The sequence below is a fragment of the Coregonus clupeaformis genome, chromosome 37, assembly GCF_020615455.1.
Source record: "Coregonus clupeaformis isolate EN_2021a chromosome 37, ASM2061545v1, whole genome shotgun sequence".
Lineage (NCBI taxonomy): Eukaryota > Metazoa > Chordata > Actinopteri > Salmoniformes > Salmonidae > Coregonus > Coregonus clupeaformis.
Window position 1 is genome coordinate 9219293 of NC_059228.1, and position 16004 is coordinate 9235296.

Below are 16004 nucleotides of genomic sequence, written 5' to 3' on the forward strand. Positions count from 1 at the left end.
CAACTACCTAAACAGTTTTGTTTCTATGAACCACCTGTGGCTGTGTGTAATGCATAATGCATTGTGAACAATATGTATTCATAAAGGTGGTTATAAGGAGCCATGAGCTGGTGTCAATGCTTATAGTGAAATCGTGATGCACTATGGCACGACGGAAAGCATTGGAAATTATGTAGTCAAATGTGTACCTGCACATCATTGAAAACATCCTCTTTTGTTGGGCTATAAACTCACATGAAAAATTCACTGACTTCAACACAGGGACTTCTCTCAAAGCCACTACACCATTACTCATTCTTCATGTGGGGTTTAATGTTTGACAGCCTGCTGTGACATCACTCATAGGTTCTTCCGGTAAGTGTCAGTTGTGTGTTTGAGCAGTACAGAGGATTGGCGAGGTGAAACCTAGTGTATCAGTCAGACCTGGGTTGAAATACTATTTGAAATATTTCAAATACTTGTAGCGTTTGCTCTAGTCCTGGAGTGCTAGATGGGTGGGGTTTGCACTTTTGCAAGTATTCTATTGGTTCCATTGCACCAGACCAGCTCAATCAAGCCCAGATAAAGTATTTGAAATGAATTCAAATAGTATTTGAACCCAGGTCTGAGAGAGCGGAGGTGGGCCGGGCCAGGCCAATTGAGAGCCTTTATCCCGAGGCTGCAATCACAAAGCTCTGGTGAGCGCCATCCAGGCCAGGCCCGTTCCGTCCCACATTTCCTATCTCCCAGCCAAATGCCATTATCTTGTTCTACATAATGACAAATAAGTGACAAGCCAAACATATTTAACGAGGGCAATATAAACTAGTGAATATCGGCAGGAAGCCAGAGATTAGAGTTGTTACAGTATTAATGACACAAGGGCAGAGGTCAGGAGGGGCATGATGGGGCTAAGGTCACATGACTCAGTGTCACGGGGCTGTACGGACGCAGGGATTGGCTGAGCTGTCAGGTAATTTTATTTTCACTGGAAAATGTTTTAAAAATTGAATGATACCTCTTCTGCTCAGCCATATTTGTTTACCGTTGTCAAGGGAGGCTTGGCAAAACAAGGCCGGGAGCAGGAAAAGAGGATAGACACCTCCATTTTCATTTACAAAGATCAGCCACACAAACTGCTATCAATAAATCTCCCTGAATGTTTGCTCCGCATTTCAGGGTTGGGGAGCTCACCGCCACAACATTGGCCCAACACAAACACTGTGTCAAATGCCACAGGTTACTCAGAGGTTGTGTGTGTGTTCACATGTTGTGTGTGTGTGTGTGTGTGTGTGTACTGGACAGACTGCTACACTCTGTCCAAGAGGTTCTGTATCAGTGAAGAGCTGCATCTATTCTGCAGCCCCCCTTTCACTCAAGAGGAAGTCTTGAGCGTCTATTTAACCCCTATATATACCAGAGGCGTTTAAACAAAAGCTCCCTCTCATCCCAGTGTAGCTTTAGTGCAGGATAGAGGCACACAGACACATGGCCATTGGAAATGGCCAGCTATCATCATACTACAATAGCCCCTCATCATTTTTTATGGCTCCCCAGCAGTTAGAATAATGGATGTGTTGAGAGTGTGAAACAATGTTCCTCCTCAGCTGATGATAACGCTCAATCTCCTCTACACTCCAGCGAATAATACCAGCTGTGTGTGCATGCCTTAGAATCCCTCTCTTACAGTAGTTAACGAACATCTGTGGTACTCCATAAACAGAGTCACGCGCCTCCACCGGAGTATAGGAGAACCATTCAGAGGAGAGGCGCTAGAACAAGAATGTCCTTCACTTGGCTTACCCTGGCCAGCACACATGCACACACACACAGTGACATCATTCTTAAGATGCCCAGGAGGCGGGATCTCGGTGTCTTCCTCATTCTGCAGGGAGAGTAGGAGAGTCAGTGTAGGGCCTCCCGAGTGGTGCAGCGGTCTAAGGCATTGCAGTGCTAGAGGCGTCACTACAGACCCGGGTTCGATCCCGGTCTATGTCGCAGCCGGCCGTGACCGGGAGACCCATGAGGCGGCAAACAATTGGCCCAGCGTCGTCCGGGTTAGGGGAGGGTTTGGCCGGCCGGGATGTCCTTGTTCCATCGCCATTTACCGACTCCTTGTGGCAGGCCGGGCGCATGCACGGTGACTCGTTGTGCCAGTTGTACAGTGTTTCCTCCGACACATTGGTGCGGCTGGCTTCCGGGTTAAGCGAGCGATGTGTCAAGAAGCAGTGGGGCTTGGAAGGGTCGTTTTTCGGCGAATGCATGGCTCTCGACGTTCGCCTATCCTGAGTCCGTACGGGAGTTGCAGCGATGGGACAAGACTGTAACTACCAATTTGACATCACGAAATTGGGGAGAAAAAAACTTTTGAGAGTCAGTGTGCCAAGAAATGTTTACCAATGGCCTTACTGGCACATTCACAAATTCCACCATTCAATGAAGAAACATCACACTCAGTAAAGCACTGTTATCCAATGGTGAACTGTTGGAAAATCTAACATGGCCATAAATTATAATGCATAGCATTCAGCTGCTTGTTTTCAACTGAAACTTGTTTTCTGTCTTTATTGAAGGGACAGGGGACGGATGAGCGTTTCGAGAGCATGTCCTGGAGAATTGGCAGATCAACACTTATGTCATTGGACCAAATGCTATTTTCCTCCCTAAACTGAGGTAATTTGTTTTTCTCAAGGTTTTCTTTCCCCTGCACTGTAAATTCTGTGTCTTTTCCCAGGGGGGAAGTCACTCTTCGGCCCATCCTCATAGACCCGCCATGTTTGGAAAATGTATGCTAACTTGCCAAGGTTGGTCCCGGGGCGCTCCCAGCTTTCTGTTAAACACCAAACGGTGAAGAGACAACTGTTTATCATCAGCCCTCCTCGCCCACCCTGCCACTCCTTAGCTCACGACCTCCTGGCCGATTCGCCCCTCTCCACTCCTCTCTGCTTCTCCTGCCCCTGGCCTGTCTAGACTTGGCAAACATAAACGCATGGGACTGTAGTCATCCTTTCTAGCTCAAGCGCCTTCCCATCTTTCTCTCTTTCCGCTCTCACCTCTCCATCTCCCCTTCTACCTCCTCCATATCTCTTTCTGTGTAGTGGACTCATGTGGCCGTACATTGATGGAGTTAGAACCCCAGTCTGTCTGATGACGCTCAAAATCCCCCCAGAACCCATTCAGGGTAATCTGGTTAAAGCAGGAATAAATGATTCCCCTACTCTCTCATTGTTCACTGAATTTTCCCCCGCCAGGGTTTATATTACATTTTTGCATCGATCTTAGACAAAAAAAGGGCAAAGAAATCTGATAATGGGCAGTACTAAAAGCATTCTCCTAAATCAATCGAAATATATGAATAATATAAGTTACTCAACCTCCTTATATGTTTTAAGGGAGATTACCTTAGTTATGCTACTCCAGAAAACCAAATCAAATGTAAAATTGTAAGTATACCATTCAGTTATTTTCAGTCTTGGGGCCATGCTGTCATTTGTTACGAAGATGTTGGTCAACCTTTGCACAAGCACCTTTCTTGAAATTGCTCAGAAGAGCGTTAATGGAATGGATGGCGCTTACTAGTTTGATCATATGTGATTGGTTTACAATTGATAGACTGTGCCTCATTCCCAACTACCAAACTCCAACAGATATCACCTTTTAAAATATGTGTGTGTGCACTCCTGTGTGAATGGTATAGCCCTTAGCCTATCAGCGTGTGGCAGCCGGCTGGCACCAGGTACAACTCTCGCGGGCTATGGCCAAATTCCACACCCCGATGGCCGAGTGCTTAGACATGTCACGGCCAACTTTGACAGACGACTTCTTGAAGGTGAGCGATATGAATTTACAGCTTGTTGCACATTCCATGAATGCAAACACGATGCACGAGAATGTATGGGACAGACAATTAAATAACGTATAGTCTAAATAACACTATAGTGTCTTATTCAAAAAATGGAATGGAACCTCCAGTTTGGAGCGTTTGGGCTTTTACTGCAGCCTGGTGGAGGTGAGAGAGGATCATGATTCTTTGCTGTTACACATTTTCACAACCTTATACCTACAGTTCTTGCCCTGTATTCATAAAGCGTCTCAGAGTAAGAATACTGATTTAGGATCAGGTCCCCCCTGTCCATACAATCTTACTCATTATGATCAAAAAAGACAAAACTGATCCTATATCAGCACTCCTACTCTAAGACGCTTTGAGAATACAGGCCCTAATCTCTAAACAAAAATAATCGAGGGTTTGATGACATCTTTATACCTGGCAACATGCTACATTTCCTAAAATACAGTGACAACTAGGCTATGGTTTTCCACTCAATTTCACAAGTGGACATAGACTACAACATGCAGGATTCATTGATAGATTAAACACGAGTGACCAGTATTGACTTATCGATTGAATGCAAGCAAGCATGTGTGTGTGTGTGTGTGTGTGTGTGTGTGTGTGTGTGTGTGTGTGAGAGGGCCTCTTATGGCCTGTGTTAAGGGGAGTAATAACCTCACAGATGGTGAGGGGCTGGTCCGTAGCAGGCTATGTGATGGAGAACAATCTTTGAGTGCTTGATTGCTCATGGAGTACAAGGGAGATCTGACAGGGGGAGGGGGAGTATGCAAGCGCTGTGTGAGTGTCTGTTGGTGCAAGTGTGTGTTATGTGAATGGGAGGAGGGGGTTGTTTAAGTTTAACTAGGCCATTTCTACTCATTCACCACTTACAATGATGTTGCTTGTATCAGATACTGAGTGGATCAAATAAAATGTCATCTGCTGTGCCAAGGTTTCATCAATTTGATTAATCATGTTTCCAAGAAGGTGAAAATCATTTGTATTCTTTCACAGCAGCCTGTTCATTCACCTGGCAGGGAAACTATGATTCAATATTATATTATGGATAGATAGGTGCAAAGGTCACAGAGTGTAAAAGGACAATAAATCCAGCCGTCACTTATGCAAAGCGATGTAAATGGGGTCCCTGATTAAGACACAGTCATTTAAAAACAGTGACTGCCAGGACCTTGACACACACACACACACACTCCTCGCCTGCCCCGCCCCGTGCCCGCCACTAGAGCAGTTTATCAAGTAATTATTGTTTGATTACAGCGTTTCATTATCTGGACTGATTGAGTCACAACTGACGGCAAAGGTCAAGCACCATTATCGCGCCAGCGCCGAAACATATTTCGATGCAGGCCGGGTGTGTGTTTTCCCTCCCTCTCCTCTGAAAGGGCTAATTGCAAATGCATTTGTTTGAGGAAGAGGAGACGAGTAGTAGGACCCCCGCCCCAACGTCCCCCAACTCCCACCGTGATGGAATATCAATGCAGTCCGCCTCACACACGCACACGTACACACACACAAGCAAGAACAGAAACACACACGTACACACACACACACACACACACACCCAGTGGAGCATTTTAGGAGCACATCCAATCATACTAAACAATTGATAACCATCAAATATATATTTGGCACAAACAAAGCCATTTGGGCCAAGAGGGATGATTGAGTTATGTTAAGGCCCCATACCATAAATGGACCAAAACATCAGCCTCTTTGTACACTGCTGATTTACTCTGCTCTTCAAAGATGTGGTGCTGTAGTGAGGTTAGTAGTAAGGTCCACTTCTTTTCATAACACACTCTTACCAATGGATAGAATGTGTACTTCCAAAAAGTAATTCAATCTTTCGGTACCCTACACTGTTGACTGAGTCCTGGATAACTATGTATTGTAGCGCCTGTAACTAGCACATGGTTAGAGTGAGAGGTGAAGGGTATAAGGGTGAGGGCCGCCATTTCATGATAGTGAAGGTGAGTAGGCACTTTATGGGGTTATAGACAGGGGAAGCAGGAAATATACAGGATAATAGACAGTAATAGGTAAGTACAAATACAGGTACCAATTACTGTGCAGTGTAATAGATAGTTACAGCTCTGGAAGACCTTTATTGATTTAATTGGTGATTTTTGGCTCTTGTACCATACCATTATGGAAGAACTGCCTCTTTAAAAGACTACATTAGTCAGTATGAAGTGGTACAAGAAATCCAATGACCAAGAGTCCAAAAAAACAACAACTACTGAATAACAGGAGTGATTGAGTTGAATAGCTATGGTTCACATACATCAATTCATAAGGAAACATTGAGAGGATTTCATACCTGGGAGGAAAGGCGATCTCCAGCTCGTGCAGCCGTTCCTTGAAACAGGACAGCTCTCTGTCAAACTGTAAAAACTGAAGAGAGAGAGGGGAGAAGAAGGGAGGGAGAGAGTGAGTGATAAAGGGTTTATTTCTTTACAGAAAGTAATATCCACATGTTAGTCATCACTCACTGAGTGAATAACTATGAGAGTGTGTGTGTGAGAATGTGTGAGGCTCCTGCATGCATGAGTAAGTGTTGGATAATAATTGTGTTAGCATCTTTTCTCTCCTTTTTCGATGTGTGGATTTGTGCCTTTACCAACATACTACACAAGTGTCATGAACATTGTGGTGGTACATGAAGGCAAGTGTGTGAGAACAGCTGACCAGTGTTGATGTGTGTGTTTTTGACCTGGCTATTCCAGAGCCATCCCTGTCCTGTCCTATCGCAGCCCCCAGTCTGCTGCAGAGGGTGGGGGTCTGTCTCTGTCGCTCTACGCTGACAGTGGATCTAAACAGTCTTCATCAATCATGTCCCGTCTCCCAGCTGCACTCCCTCTGCCTGCACCAGCACCAGCACAGACTTACACCCCCACCCCATCTCCCCCCCTTCCCAAATCCCATAAATCATTAGTGAGAAGTGCAATTAGCAGCTCCTTGTACACATTAATTATCTGGGAGATGAGCAGGTAGCAGGGGCATCTGCATCGCTGGCTCCCTGAGCGACGGACAGGTATCTGGGCAACCCTGCAGGATACATAAAGACCCTGCCCCTTCCTGACTGACTGGCAGCTAGCAGGAACATACCAGAGCATGTTCATTTGGTGGTAAACTGACACCCTCAACAGAACACATATCAGATATAGTCTGATGAGGTCCTCTACACTGCCTTCGTGATACTGTCAGTAGTTATAAAGCTAGCTTGACAACAACATTACATTGCTGTACGACATGTAACAGTAGAGTGAATGGAATGGAATCACCATCTAGATGATAATGTAATCTCGATCTAGGACAGTGATAAACAATGATAAAAACCAAACAACCAGCCAAACAGAGGGTAGGTGAGGGAGGATTGTCAGAGGAGTGAGTGGTGTCTTACCAGTGGAGTACAAAAACAGTCATCAAATCAATCAAATCAAATTTTAGTTGTCACATGCACCAAATACAACAAGTGTAGACTTTACTGTGAAATGCTTACTTACGAGCCCTTTCCCAACAATGCAGTTAGATTTAAGAAGATTAACAAATAGATCAAAATAAAACACAATAAAATAACAATAACAAGGCTATATACAGGCTGTATACAAAGAGTACCGGTACAGAGTCAGTGTATTGGGGTACGAGGTAGTTGGGGTGATTGATTGAGGTAATATGTACATGTAGGTTTGGTTAGGTGACTGATTTAAGTACTATGTAGATGTAGGTAGGGGGTGAAAAGCAGAAAGTCTGGGTAGCTGTTTAATTAACTGTTCAGCAGTCTTATGGCTTTGGGGTAGAAGCTCTTCAAGAGCATTTTGGTCCCAGGCTTGGTGCTCCGGTTCTGCTTGCTGTGTTGTAGCAGAGAGAACAGACTGTGACTTGGGTGGCTGGAGTCTTTGACAATTTTTAGGGCCTTCCCCACCTGGTATAGAGGTCCTGGATGACAGGGAGCTCAGACCCAGTGATGTACTGGGCCGTACGCACTACCCTTGGTATGGCAACTGCTCGGATGCCGAGCACATGCCATACCAAGCGGTGATGCAGCCAGTTAAAAAGATGCTCTCAATAGTGCAGCTGTATAACTTTTTGAGGATCTGAAGGCCCATGCCAAATATTTTCAGCCTCCTGAGGGGGAAGAGGCATTGTTGTGCCCTCTTCACGACTATGTTGGTGTGTTTTGGACCATGATATGTCCTTAGTGATGTGGACACCTAGGAACTTGAAGCTCTCGACCATCTCCACTACAGCTCCGTCGATGTGAATGGGGGCATGCTCGGCCCTTTGTTTACTGTCTTGCTGACATTGAGGGAGAGGTTGTTGTCCTGGCACCACACTGCCAGGTCTCTGACGACCTCCCTGTAGCCAAGCAGTAGTTGGTGAACAGGGAGTACCAGAGGGGGCAAAGGACGCACCCTTGAGGGGTCCCTGTGTTGAGGATCAGCGTGCCAGATGTGTTGTTGCCTACCCTCACCACCTGGGGGTGGCCCATCAGAAAGTCCTGTATCCAATTGCAGAGGGAGGTGTTTAATCCCAGGGTCCTTAATGATGAGCTTGGAGGGCACTATGGTGTTGAATGCTGAGCTATAGTCAATGAACAGGATTCTCACGTAGGTGTTCCTTTTGTCCAGGTGGGAAAGCGCAATAGAGATTGCGTCATCTGTGGATCTTTTGGGGCGGTATGCGAATTGGAGTGGGTCTAGGGTGTCTGGGATAATGGTGTTGATGTGAGCCATGACCAGCCTTTCAAAGCATTTCATGGTTACAGATGTGAGTGCTATGGGGCAATAGTCATTTAGACAGGTTACCTTGGCGTTCTTGGTCACGGTGACTATGGTGGTCGCTTGAAACATGTGGGTATTACAGAATGGGTCAGGGAGAGGTTGACACTTGCTAGCTGGTCAGCGCATTCTCTGAGTATACGTCCTGGTAATCCAGCTGGCCTCGCAGTCTTATGAATGTTAACCTGTTTAAAGGTCTTACTCACATCGGCTATGGAGAGCGTGATCACACAGTCGTCCGGCACAGCTGGTGCTCTCATGAATTGTTCAGTGTTGCTTGCCTCGAAGCGAGCATAGAAGGCATTTAGCTCGTCTGGTAGGGTCGCGTCACTGGGCAGCTCGCGGCTGGGTTTCTCTTTACAATCCGTGATAGTTTGCAAGCCCTGCCACAGCCGACGAGCGTCAAAGCCGGTGTAGTAGGATTCAATCTTAGTCCTGTATTGACGCTTTGCCTGTTTGATGGTTTGTCGGAGGGCGTAGTGGGATTTCTTATAAGCATCCGGATTTGTGTCTCGCTCCTTGAAAGTGGCAGCTCTAGCCTTTAGCTCAGTGTGGATGTTGCTGTAATCCATGGTTTCTGGTTAGGATATGTACGTACGGTCACTGTGTGGACTACGTTGTCGATTAACTTATTCATGAAGCCAGTGACTGATGTGGTAAACTCCAAAATGCCATCAGATGAATCCCGGAACATATTCCAATCTGTGCTAGCGAAAAAGTCCTGTAGCTTAGCATCCGCTTCATCGGACCACTTCCGTATTGAGCACATCACTGGTACTTCCTGTTTGCGTTTTAAGAGGAATTAAGAGGATGGTGTTATGGTCAGATTTGCCAAATGGAGGGCGAGGGACAGCTTTGTATGCATCTCTGTGTGTGGAGTAGAGGTGATCTAGAGTTTTTTCGTGATAGAAATTAGGTAAAACGGATTTCAGTTTCCCTGCATTAAAATCCCTGGCAACTAGGAGCGCTGCATCTGGGTGAGCATTTTCTTGTTTGCTTATGGCCTTATACAGCTCGTTGAGTGCGGTCTTAGTGCCAGCATCGGTTTGTGGTGGTAAATAGACAGCTATGAAAAATATAGATGAAAACTCTCTTGGTAAATAGTGTCGTCTACAGCTTATCATGAGGTATTCTAACTCAGGCGAGCAGAACCTCGAGACTTCCTTAATATTAGAGATCGCGCACCAATTGATAAAGAGACCCCCCTCAGATTACCGGACGCAGCTGTTCTGTCCTGCCAGTTAGATTTATATGGTCCTTGTTCAGCCACGACTCGTGAAACATAGGATATTACAGTTTTTCAGATCAAGTTGATAGGATAGTCTCGAACAGAGCTCATCCAGTTTATTTTCCAGTGATTGCAGGTTCGCCAATAGAACGAAGGGTAATGGCGACTTGTCCAAATGCCGTCGCAGTCTCGTTACAAATCCTGCATGTCAACCTCTGTAGCGCTGCCTCCCCCTCCTCCGAGTGACAGGGATTTGGGCCTGGTCTGAGATTAGCATTATATCCGCCTCCGATTTGTTAAAATAGAAGTCCTCATCCAAATTGAGGTTAGTAATCGCTGTTTTGATGTCCAGAAGCTGTTTTCGGTCATATGATCAGCGCAAAAAAACACACAAAATAGCACAATTGGTCAGGAGCCCGTAAAATGGTGGCCATCCCCTCCGGCGCCATTCTATCAATCCACAATCCCAACACATACAGTGGGGAGAACAAGTATTTGATACACTGCCGATTTTGCAGGTTTTCCTACTTACAAAGCATGTAGAGGTCTGTAATTGTTATCATATGTACACTTCAACTGTGAGAGACGGAATCTAAAACAAAAATCCAGAAAATCACATTGTATGATTTTTAAGTAATTAATTTGCATTTTATTGCATGACATAAGTATTTGATACATCAGAAAAGCAGAACTTAACATTTGGTACAGAAACCTTGTTTGCAATTACAGAGATCATACGTTTCCTGTAGGTCTTGACCAGGTTTGCACACACTGCAGCAGGGATTTTGGCCCACTCCTCCATACAGACCTTCTCCAGATCCTTCAGGTTTCGGGGCTGTCGCTGGGCAATACAGATTTTCAGCTCCCTCCAAAGATTTTCTATTGGGTTCAGGTCTGGAGACTGGCTAGGCCACTCCAGGACCTTGAGATGCTTCTTACTGAGCCACTCCTTAGTTGCCCTGGCTGTGTGTTTCGGGTCGTTGTCATGCTGGAAGACCCAGCCACGACCCATCTTCAATGCTCTTACTGAGGGAAGGAGGTTGTTGGCCAAGATCTCACGATACATGGCCCCATCCATCCTCCCCTCAATACGGTGCAGTCGTCCTGTCCCCTTTGCAGAAAAGCATCCCTAAAGAATGACGTTTCCACCTCCATGCTTCACGGTTGGGATGGTGATCTTGGGGTTGTACTCATCCTTCTTCTTCCTCCAAACACAGCGAGTGGAGTTTAGACCAAAAAGCTCTATTTTTGTCTCATCAGACCACATGACCTTCTCCCATTCCTCCTCTGGATCATCCAGATGGTCATTGGCAAACTTCAGACGGGCCTGGACATGCGCTGGCTTGAGCAGGGGGACCTTGCGTGCGCTGCAGAATCTTTATTAATGACGGCGTAGTGTGTTACTAATGGTTTACTTTGAGACTGTGGTCCCAGCTCTCTTCAGGTCATTGACCAGGTCCTGCCGTGTAGTTCTGGGCTGATCCCTCACCTTCCTCATGATCATTGATGCCCCACGAGGTGAGATCTTGCATGGAGCCCCAGACCGAGGGTGATTGACCGTCATCTTGAACTTCTTCCATTTTCGAATAATTGCGCGAACAGTTGTTGCCTTCTCACCAAGCTGCTTGCATATTGTCCTGTAGCCCATCCCAGCCTTGTGCAGGTCTACAATTGTATCCCTGATGTCCTTACAGAGCTCTCTGGTCTTGGCCATTGTGGAGAGGTCGGAGTCTGTTTGATTGAGTGTGTGGACAGGTGTCTTTTATACAGGTAACGAGTTCAAACAGGTGCAGTTAATACAGGTAATGAGTGGAGAACAGGAGGGATTCTTAAAGAAAAACTAACAGGTCTGTGAGAGCTGGAATTCTTACTGGTTGGTAGGTGATCAAATACTTATGTCATGCAATAAAATGCAAATTAATTACTTAAAAATCATACAATGTGATTTTCTGGATTTTTGTTTTAGATTCCGTCTCTCACAGTTGAAGTGTACCTATGATAAAAAGTACAGACCTCTACATGCTTTGTAAGTAGGAAAACCTGCAAAATCGGCAGTGTATCAAATACTTCTCCCCACTGTAAATGTTTTTAAGCTAGTTTAAAACTTGATTGGAATTTTCACATACATATGTGGGATACATTGACATGGCTGTGTATGTCTGGAGCCTGTGCAAGTGTGTATGAGCAAGTTCAGGTGCGAGTAGCCTACTGTATGCATACTTATGTGTAAACTGTGAGCATCTGTATCTGTATGTGTGTGTGCCAGTGGTGTAGAACAGTGGACATTACTTTCTAGGCAGTGGGGCCCTCAGACAGAGTCTCTGTGGTTCAGGAGGGCAGATGTGTAACATTCATCAAACTCACAGGAGGCAGGGTCACAGGAGAGCTCACACAATGTGAATCAGGAATGGAGCCCGGAGGATGCGCTACACGCTTCACTGTGCACCACCAATCTCGCAATGACACGCTCCCAGTGTGTGTGTGAAGAGCCCTTAGTCGAAGAGTGTGCCAGCATATATGTTTGTAACAGAGTATGTCAAGATGTACAGTAAGTTGGTTTGTGTGTGTGTCTGATAATATAAATAATTGACTGTAAACATTTATAGAGGTGCAGAATGTAATTGTCCCTGTTTGTGTGTGCACCTCATGTCTGTGTCTGTTCTTACCCTAATAGACTACCTGGGTGTGTGTGTACACCAGTGTGTTTCTGTGAGTGTGTATGGACAGGTGTGTTTGTCTCTGTGGAGCTAGTGCAGCCGAGATGAGAAGTGACACCTTTAAAAAGCAGCAGATGAGCTGTGTTGGGGGGTGATGAAGCGCACTGTGTTTCCATGATGTGTGTGTGTGTGTATGTGTGTGTGTGTGTGCGTGTGCATAGAGCCTCTAAGTGAATGTTGAGTAATTCATTTAGGTTGACTGGAAAACCCAAGGGCTGAAATTTCACACTACATTTCATCCCGGGTCAATTAAGCATAATGATTTGCTGTTCTGGTAGGTCAGCAGTAAAAAAATCCCAGTTTATATTGGTTCAAGGCCTCGTTGCATTATAAAGACGGCGGAGTAGTTTGTCAGCCCGAAATGACCTTGGAGAGGGCTGCTAGCTGATATGGCTCGGGCAATATCATAGACAAGGAGAAAGATGTGCCCCCCCCCTCCCCTAAAAAAGTCCAGTGTTCAGATTTCATACTTCGCCTGAATGAGCAACACACCTAAATCATGGTAGCTGTGATCGTTATAAGAGGGAGAAGTTGCAGGGACAGAGGGAATAAATGGTATCTGGGCTGACAGTCCCTCCAATCCAGCCTGTGGTTGTCCAAGCCCATAATTGTGCAATGATTTAAAACATGTCAAACTATCCCTCTGACAACACCTGCTGCCATTAAAAGCCATCAATAAACGCAGAGGTGAAAGGTCATTTAATTTTATTTTTAAGCCACACACTTGGCTTTCATTGCAGGGCCATATTTTTTCTTCGTTTTATGAGATCTTAATTATTTGTTGTGGAAACGATAAACTGTCGCTGACAGGGAATGGCCGACCGCCTTGAGAGGGTCAACACAAACAAATGCAGCCAGCCGGCTAGAGGCTAAAGACTTATCATACACTACATGACCAAAAGTATGTGGACACCTGCTCGTCGAACATCTCATTCCAAAATTATGGGCATTAATATGGAGTTGGTCCCCCCTTTGCTGCTATAACAGCCTCCACTCTTCTGGGAAGGCTTTCCACTAGATGTTGGAACATTGCTGCGGGGACTTGCTTCCATTCAGCCACAAGAGCATTAGTGAGGTCGGGCACTGATGTTGGGTGATTAGGCCTGGCTCGCAGTCGGCGTTCCAATTCATCCCAAAGGTGTTCGATGGGGTTGAGGTTAGGGCTCTGTGCATGCCAGCCAAGTTCTTCCACACCGATCTCGACAAACCATTTCTGTACAGACCTCGCTTTGTGCCCGGGGGAATTGTCATGCTGAAACAGGAAAGGGCCACAAACTGTTGCCACAAAGTTGGAAGCACAGAATAGTCTAGAATGTCATTGTATGTAAAAATAAGGGGCCTAGCCCGAACCATGAAACAGCCCCAGACCATTATTCCTCCTCCACCAAACTTTACAGTGCTAATGTTTGTCTATGGAGATTTGATACACCTGTCAGCAACGGGTGTGGCTGAAATAACCGAATCAACTAATTTGAAGGGGTGTCCCAATACTTTGGTATATATAATGTTGTTTTGGTCTGTAAACAACAAACTGTTACGAGCTAAATGTGGATGATAGGAAAAGCTACCATTCAGGGTTATTATTTTTGCCCTTGACACAGGTCTGGGAATACACACATGTATACGGTTATGGTTATTCATTTTTAGGTGAACATTTTAAGTAAGTAGATGAATGCAATATCAATTCCCCTTGAATTTTTAGATATGTGCATTTGATATAGATATAACTACACTATACAGTGCATTCGAAAAGTATTCAGACCCCTTGACCTTTTCCAAATTTTGTTACGTTACAGCCTTATTCTAAAATTGATTAAATTGTTTTTTTCCCCTCATCAATCTACACATAATGACAAAGCAAAACACCCGGCCAAACTGAACACTCTACACAAAATACTCTAACGTCAAAGTGGATGAAAAAACTACAAACAATACAATTCATAACTAAAATATAGTTGTTGCATATAGCCTCTTTGTTTAGACAAGCCTAAAATAGTTCAGGAGTAAAATTTGGCTTAAAGGGATATTTGGGGATTTTGGCAATAAAGCCCTTTATCTACTGCAGTGGATATGATTTTTATGTCTCTGCGTGCAGTTTGAAGGAAGTTGCTAACTAGCGTTACCGCAATGACTGGAAGTCTATGGGAATCTGCTAGCATGCTAATAGATACCCATAGACTTCCAGCCATTGCACTAACGCTAGTTAGCATTGGCTCACAAAACTACCTCTAACTTCCTTCATACTGCACACAGAGACATTACTAAAATCCCGAAGTATCTCTAACCAATCACATTATAAATTACATGGACTAACTCTGTGTGAAATAATAGGGGTTGACATGATTTTTTTATGACTAACCCTTCCTCTGTCCCCCATACATACAACATCTGTAAGGTCCCTCAGTCAACTATTGAATTTCAAGCACAGATTCAACTACAAAGACCAGGGAGCTTTTCGAAAGCTTCATAAAGAAGGGCAGTGATTGGTAGATGCATAACAATGACAAATCATCCTTGAATATCTCTTTAACCATGGTCAAGTCAATAATTATGCTGTGGATTATGCATTAAACCACTCAGACACAAACAGTCGTGCTTCTGAACTGAGCTTCAGGACAGGAATGAAACTGCTTAGGGTTGTTACCATGAAGCCATTGGTGATTTTAAAACAGCTACAGAGTTCAACGGCAGTGATGGGAGAAAACTGAGGATGGATCAACAACATTGTAGTGACTCCACAATGACCTAAATGACAGAGTGAACAGAAGAATACAAATATACAGAATACAAATATGGAACAAGGCACTAAAGTAATACTGCAAAAAAACACAGCCAAGGAATACACATTTTGGCCTAAATGCAAAGCCTTATGTTCAGGGCAAATCCAACACAACACATCACTGAGTAACTACCTCCTTATTTTCAAGCATGGTGGTGGATGCATCATGGTATGGGTATGTTTGACATAGGCAAATACTGGGGAGTGTTTCAGGATAAAAAGAAAGGGGATGGAGCTAAGCACAGACAAAATCCTAGAGGAAAACCTCCATCAGTCTGCTTTACACCAGAGACTGGGAGAGGAATTCACCTTTCAGCAGGACAATAACCTACAACACAAGGCCAAATCTACACAGGAGTTGCTTACCAAGAAGACAGTGAATATTCAAAGTTACAGTTTTGACCTGCTTGAAAATCTATGGCAAGACTTAAAAATTGCTTTCTAGCCATGATCCCCAAAATCTTGACAGGGCTTGAAGAATTTTGAAAAAGAATAAATAGGCAAATATTGCACAATCTAGGTGTGCAAAGCTGTTAGTTGTTATAAAAAAATTAATAAAAATATTTTCCTTCCACTTTGACATTAGAGTATTTTGAGTAGACTGTTGACAAAAAATGACAATTAAATCAATATTAATCCCACTTTGTAACACAATAAAATGGGAAGA

General features: G+C 44.5%; 1 protein-coding gene across 2 annotated transcripts in view; it reads right to left on the minus strand.

Moving 5' to 3' along the window:
* Positions 1-16004, minus strand: part of LOC121553490 (inositol polyphosphate-5-phosphatase A) — a 286624-nt gene that overhangs the window by 15610 nt on the left and 255010 nt on the right. For both annotated transcript variants that reach the window (XM_041866626.2, XM_041866625.2), the window contains exon 12: positions 6153-6226. In XM_041866626.2, the coding sequence (XP_041722560.1) occupies positions 6153-6226 (74 nt within the window). The remainder of the gene's footprint in view (positions 1-6152; positions 6227-16004) is intronic.